We start from the raw sequence: 6,960 nt of genomic DNA on the forward strand, positions 1-6,960 counted from the left end.
TTTCTATTTCAAAGAGTTTATTTGTCCAAACACCTGCAACTTTTTTGGAAGTCTTGACACACACACACACGCACGCCCACACACACACACACACGAAGATACAAACAACTTTGGCATTATACTTGTGTGAATATTTGATACAAAACTAATCTCATTTATTTAAAAAAAAGTCTTTTGGATAAAGGCATTTTTAAAGGAGTAAAAATACAAGTAGAGATCCCAATCTCTGGAAATAAATAGACACTTTGTATTAAAGTCTTTAAAAAAAAAAAAAAAAAGGCTGCTTTAAAAAACAAAAGCAAGGTTCCATACAACGGAACCAAAGAGCTTTGTTTTTTTGGGGAGAGGAGGAAGGCTTTACACAAGTCACCAAGGCCTCCAGACAGATTCACTGCGTTCCCCGATCGGACTCCCAGCTTGGGATGCTGGAGCTAAGCTACCCCCAAATGATGTCAAACCCTGCACTGGGGATGCTGACGGGGTTGCGGCTGTGTTTCCTGGCCCGCTGCCCGAAGACACTGGTCCGTTAGTGTTGGCATAGAGGGGGATGATGGGTCCGCTGCTGGGAGCAAAAGCCGGGTTAGGGATGAGGAAAGCAAACTGGCCGTCGGTAGCTGGGACCAGCTGGAAGCCTCCATAGACTTTGGGGGACAGGGCTTCAGCAGGGTTCAGTTTGCAGGGCACTGGCACAGCTCCAGGGGCTGTGGCCGTAGGGGGAAGCTGGACATGCAGCGGTTGCGCCAGATGAGCTGGCTGGCCAGCCGGGGGTGGCGGTGGAGGGTAGTTCATAGCCACAATCTGGCCCAGGCAAGCGGAGAGGTGGCTGAGCAGACGGGTCCGCACTTCTGTGTTCACCCCTTCACAGGTGGAAAGGAACCGGGTCACCTCGTTCATGCACTCATTAAATCCAGCTCTGTATTTGCCAAGGACGGTGGGGTCAGCACTCAGTGCTGCTGCAATGGAAGAGGAGAGGGGAGAGAGGATTACACATCAGTCCTGGCAAGCAGGAAGGGTAACCCACAACTTCAAGTGCCTCCCTCCCTCTGCAGCCTGGTACAGGCCCTTTATTCCATGGTACTTGCTGAATCCCCGAGAGGGTGCAGCGTATTTGGATGGAGATATGCAGCCATACATCACCCAGCTGTTCCCCAAGAGCTTCTCCCCACATTCCAAGGAGTGGTACTGGCAGACAGAGCGGGTGGTTACCTGTCATCTGGGCTCGCTGCAGGTTCCGCAGGTGTTTCACCGTCATCTCCAGGATGTCTGCTTTCTCCAACTTGGAGTGCCTGGAGCTCTGGCAAAAAGAGCAAAAGGGAAAATGTAAAGATGGGGGAAAGGTCTCCACACTCATCCCCCATAGCTGGGCCATCCATGCAAGTCCTCCTCTCACTTCCCCCTCCCACCAAACCGCACCTGAAACCCCCAGAGCGCCACTTACATCCTTCTTCAAGGCATCCAGGATGAGGGTCTTCAACTGCCCCAGGCTCTCATTGATCCGGGCCCGGCGCCGCTTCTCCATGATAGGTTTGGAGGACTGGAGAGAAGAAACAGAAGGCAAGATAAATATATTTGCCTCCCTTTCAGGGCACAGGACACTCTCATTGCTCTCCATACAAGTGCCTACAAGCCTGTAGGGCAGGTCATATTGTTGTATTTGTCCATCATGGAGTGCTGTAACGCTAATGCAAACTATTCCCCCTTCCCGCCTGCAGCCTGCCCCCAAATAGCCATCATTTCTGCACATCACTGTATGCCTCTGCATGTTGCATGGCCCCATAGTCTTGTTATTTAAATACTAAACAGTACTGCATGCTACTGTGCACATCTGTATATTATCAGAACTTACGTTACTATACAGTGATATTTATATTAGCCACCCTTATATTTTGATAAGGTGCGTCTTAGATGCACTTTCTCTTGCATGCAACATACCCTGTCCAGACAAGACACAAGCCAGGTGAATCATTACATCTTGGATGGTAAGAAGTTGATGCGATTTACCTTTCTGTGTTCGCTGGCGCTCTTGGGCTTGTCCGGCGTGTGGCTGGAGCTAGCGGGGGCACCGGCGATCGGGGAGGCTGTCGGTTTCTCCATGGTGTCAGCAGGCATTTTAAAAATGTTTCTTGACAACAAAAAGCCAAAAAGCAAGCGGAGAGGGGGGAAAGAATGTTGCAAAAATATTGCAGTTTATTTTCAAACTGTATCCCTTGGAATGAGCCCAGTGCCTGGGAGGGGGGAGGCGGTTTAGGCGGCTGCACCCTGGACACGGTTCAAGGAGAACTCTGGCTTTGCAATCACTGATCAGAGGGGAAGCCAGTGCACAGCGGCGAGGCGACCCTGCGCGAGGCTGCTTGCACTCCTGCAGCTGGAGCCAGGCTGCGGCGGCTGCTAAGCCGGCTTCAGGGACCCCCCGCTCTATTTATACCCGGCGGCTGCTCCCAATTCGTGTGAAACCTTCTCTGCATTCTTTCCCACACTCTCGCCAGCCAATGAGAGTCGGGACTCACCCCACCGGGCAGCCAGCCCGCCTGCCTATTGGAGGACGCCCCCGCGAGCTGTCAGTCACGCGCTGGGCTTCCCAAAAATCCTACCCCAGAGTAAAAGAGAAGCCAGCAACATTAAGGGGGGGATGGGGAGGTGGAATGAAAAGCCAAAACGCTGGAGCCAGTGGTGAGGCTGTTGATATCAGGGAGTGGAGGAGGAGGGGGGCACAAGCACCCCCTCACCTCCCACAAGGAGGAAGCGATGCACTCTCCTCTACAAGGGGGTGGGAATGTAGTGCAATTCTTCCAAAACCAGGGGGCAAAGGGAAGGAAAGCAAGTCTCCCCCAAAAGGGGGGGGGGGGAGAGAAGCGATGCAGACTCCTTTCGAAATCCGTAGGGCAAGAGGAGAGCAAGTTCTCCTACTGCCCGGAAAACCCAAGGGGCGGAGGAAGAAGCAAATCGCACCCCCCCTTCCCGAAAATTCAATGTATTTGCTATTTTTAAAAAGAGGGGTCCGATCAATGTTCAAGCCTAAACTTGTAGCTCAGTTGTTTCGCAGGCAACTGCCCAGGTCTGGAAGCAGCAGCCCGAAGAAGCTTTGTTCTTTGTTGGGGAGTGCAGTTGAATTTTATCCAGAAGAATGCCTCTTCTAATGCTCTACGTGGTGATTATTTTAATTGGTCCACTAAAAAAAACAAAGGTGGGGGAGGGAAAATATTTGTTGTATAGAGGATCACAGCACCCTGAAGGGGCATTCCTTTAATACTGGGAGGCAGTTCCTTAGCTGTTGCAACTAGAAAAGAGGGGAAACGGGGAAAGAACAATAATTTATTGAGTGGCCATTTCCAGGGACGAAGCTCCTCACCAGAACCCTTATAATAATCAGTTGCTTTAATGCCCGATCATACTGACCCAAGATTGGAAAGAAGCTCGGAAGATGTGAACCTATCCCTCCAGTCGCACCTTAAAACACCCTTCTTCCCTCGTATTGACTGTGTGTGGCGGCAGAATGTGGATTTTGATAGGAGCCCCCCCCCAGCCTTTCCCAGTTGCTACCCTTACGTGGAGGGGATAGATCCTTATTATGGTGCAGGGCAACCAGATGTTTTAAATACCGCCCCCCCCTCCCCCCAGAGCCATACACCTCTGTTTCCAGCCTAGTGCCCACATCTTCCTCCAGCTGTTGCGAACTGCAGCAGCGGCGGCAGCTGGTCCGGCACGCGAAACCGTGGCAGGCGGGCAGCCAATGAGCTCGGGGCTGCAGGCCAAGTCGTATCCCATTGGCTGGCAGCTCCCCCCGCTGTCAATCAAGCCCCGGCGCCAGGCAGCAGCCAGCTGTGCTCGTGCCTCCACCCCTCCGCTGCAGCCCTTGTTGGGCGCGCGCGCTCCCCTCCTCCTGCCTGGCCCCCGGGAGCACGTGCCAAAGTGCTTCTGGCTTCCTGCGCGGTGCAAAAGCAAAAGCAGCCAAGCTCCAGTCATGCACCAGGCAAGGGAGGCAGCCATGGGAAAACCACGCCTCCTCCTGTGCTCCAGAAATAATCTCTCATGCCAAACAGTGCCTCTCTGTCCCATTAATGTAAAGAGAGACTCTGAGCTGCATCAGATCTCCCCCCCCACACACACTTTTTTCTTTGCAGATTTTTCTCTCTTGCCTTGGGAAATTCCTCTCATCTCCCCCCCCTCCCTACAGCCTTCTCTCTCTTTCTGGTGTACAAAAATCAAGAAGGGAACAAATAATAATAATCATCCATGCTCAGACAGTCGGAGACACGCGTAGGGCGCCTCTGGGAAGCACTGCCACAAAGGATCAAGGGTTAGAGGAGGAGAAGCAAAACAAGAATTTGGCATGGTACCTGCCTGCTGACATTTTCAACCGCTCCTGGAAGCCATTGTGGTGTCACATCAAAAAGAAGATGGGTGCAAATGGAGCTAGTGCACCCTCAGAAACCTAGTCTCCCCACTTTTTACCACACTTTTCCATTCTTCAGCAAAAAAGATGGAGCCACATCTGACTTTCCCCTTGCCCCTTGAATTGTCTTTGTTGAAATCGAATGATAAGGGAATCCAAGCATTTTAACTGACCCCTTAAAAGAATAATTCTTCTGCACAGGATCTATAAGCAGCCATAGTTTCCAAAGAGGAAATGGGGCTAGCCTGACAACTCCCCCCATGTGGGGCTGTCCTGAGTTGCTGGTTTGAACACTGTCCCCCTCTCTGGTTGTGACTTACCTGAACCTTGCCTCACCTCCCCGTGAGGCTAGCTTTGCTGTTTGGCCCCCATAGATTCCTCTGCACCCCACTTTTTTGACAAAAGTGGGCACTTGTCCTGTGGAACAAACACCCACTTTTGTCAAAAAGTTGGGCTGACTGGACAGGGCTTAAAAAAGGGACTGTCCCTGTCACAACAGACGCCCTAAAGATTTACCAAATGTAGATAAAACCAATGAGCATTTGGGATGCCTCAGGAATGCAGGATTAGCCCTAAAGATGTGATTTTGGATGTTGGGTTGGTCAGGATGTTTATTGCAGTAGAACTGGGCTATGTGTCCTCTCATTGTAGTGGTAAAGTTTGTCTCCCACCTCCCCTTATTTTAAGGAAGAGTGAGCAGGTTTTTTACTACAATAGTATGAATATGATTGTCTGTGTGTGACAGTATGCAGAATGAAGTGCAAAATCTCCCTTCACTTTTCTCTCTGTTTCTCTTATCCTCTAACTAAACACATGATAACAAAATCCTGGAACAAAAATTTGCTACCATCTCAGCTGTGTTATTTACCCTTTGCTCCCACCCTGTATGCCTTGTCCATTTAGCTAGAAAGCTCTTGGGGGCAGGTATGTGCTGCCATGTATTTGTAGTGCCTCTTGTTTGGCCCATAGTCCTACCATAATAAACATGATTAAAAATAATTCCCACCCTTGTTACATGGAGATGATCCCATTAAACAGTTTGCAAACTCCCAATTAATTAATAATCCTTCCTAATTTAAAGTCCATGCTACATAAGGCTCATATATACATTTAGGATCTGCAGAATTTGAGCTTTATTTTTTATAATGTCAATGGATAATATTGATGTTTATTTTTATTTTTTCCATTTGTTATCACTTTAAAATGTCACGGTTGCAGAACATTAAAATTGTTCATTGATTTAAATTTTCACCATTTTAAAATTATAAGGGGTCAGGCAATCAGGGCAGGCAATAATTGTTTAATGACTGTAAGGTTTGATTTAAAGACACTGTATGTTTTGACTTGTGATGATGATAGTTTGAATTTTAAAAGCTATAAAATTTTAATTTTTAAATTTCAAACTGCAATAAGTTCTCAAGCAGTGTTTTTCATACTTGGCCCCTCTGTAAATGCTAATTATTTTCAGTGGAAATATTTTTCATCGGTTTTTATATGTGTCGTGAAATTGATGTATACCAACACTTACAAATAAAAATCTATTCCTTCCCAGCCTCTATATAATAAACTTCTAATTTCTAGATTTACACAAATTATTTTTATTAAAAAAATACATTCATTTTCTTTAAACTATTTGAAATTCAAAATTAATGTATTGACTTAAAACACTGCCTAATTTTGTCATTAGGTTTTTTGAAGCAATGAGTAAAATATGACTTGCAACAACTTTTTAAAAATGCTAGTTTAAAATTAAAATTCCTTCTTTTATTAAACATGGCTAACCAAATGCAGCTTGGATCACCTTTTTTAGGAAAGGGCCTATAACTATTTATATTTTCAGGTTTTTTTGTTGTCCTGTCTTGTGTTTTGCTTTTAATTTGTCCTGATTGTTTCATTTAGTTTTAACCACTTCTGAGGCCGAGTTTATAATTTGTAACTTTCCCGGCACTGCTATTGTAATTCGCTCCTGACTAATCTAATTAGGAATAATCAAATCTCCCAATAGAACTGCAGGCAAGTGTGTGGGGGTTGGGAAGGGGTGGAAAGACTACTTCCCCCCCAAATTTTTTTAGTGTTTTTGGATAGTGTCTTTAAATTGCAGTAGGCGAAAAAAGCCGGCGAGCGCCACCTGCCGACCAGAGTTTTAAATGGTGCGACCTGAAAAATTTCTCACTGAAAAATGTTCTCTCATTGCAACCTCACTGAATGAAAAAGCAGAGGACAATCTGGCCTGTAAACACTGTAAGATGTATCAAGATTAGTGTTAGTGACAGTTGATGTGTTATTGGGGCTGTGCTCAGCAAGGGTTTTTGGAGGGCTGTGAGGTGAAGGAATTTTTTTAGGACAGGCTAGTTCTATATGGAATATGGCTGATACAAGGAAAGATTTTTAAGGACTAGCCTTCATTTCTTTTCAGGCCTAGTGCCGCATAGCCGGTGCTTCTTGTTCCTGCAGCTGCCCATGCAATGTGTGGTTGTTAGTGCACTGTCCGTAGAGTGTTCTGACATCAGTGAAATAAGTTTGGTGGCTTCAGCCTAGACATTGGTTCAGATCTCAAAACCATCAAG

At 47.0% G+C, this 6,960-nt stretch overlaps 1 protein-coding gene across 2 annotated transcripts; it reads right to left on the reverse strand.

Annotated features, from left to right (window-relative positions):
- On the reverse strand, positions 1-2,405 carry HES4 (hes family bHLH transcription factor 4). Of its 2 annotated transcripts, none has more exons than XM_006127102.4 (4): positions 2,002-2,405; positions 1,439-1,534; positions 1,207-1,294; positions 1-950 (listed from the first exon to the last, which is right to left on the reverse strand). In XM_006127102.4, the coding sequence occupies exons 1-4, from the start codon at positions 2,107-2,109 to the stop codon at positions 367-369; spliced, it is 876 nt and encodes a 291-aa protein (XP_006127164.1). In that variant the 5' UTR covers positions 2,110-2,405; the 3' UTR covers positions 1-366. The 2 variants fall into 2 exon arrangements, with proteins under 2 accessions (XP_006127164.1, XP_006127163.1); XM_006127101.4 differs by having other exon boundaries at positions 1-953.
- Positions 2,406-6,960: the final 4,555 nt, after the last annotated feature.

Source organism: Pelodiscus sinensis, chromosome 23, assembly GCF_049634645.1.
Source record: "Pelodiscus sinensis isolate JC-2024 chromosome 23, ASM4963464v1, whole genome shotgun sequence".
NCBI classification, from domain to species: Eukaryota; Metazoa; Chordata; order Testudines; family Trionychidae; genus Pelodiscus; species Pelodiscus sinensis.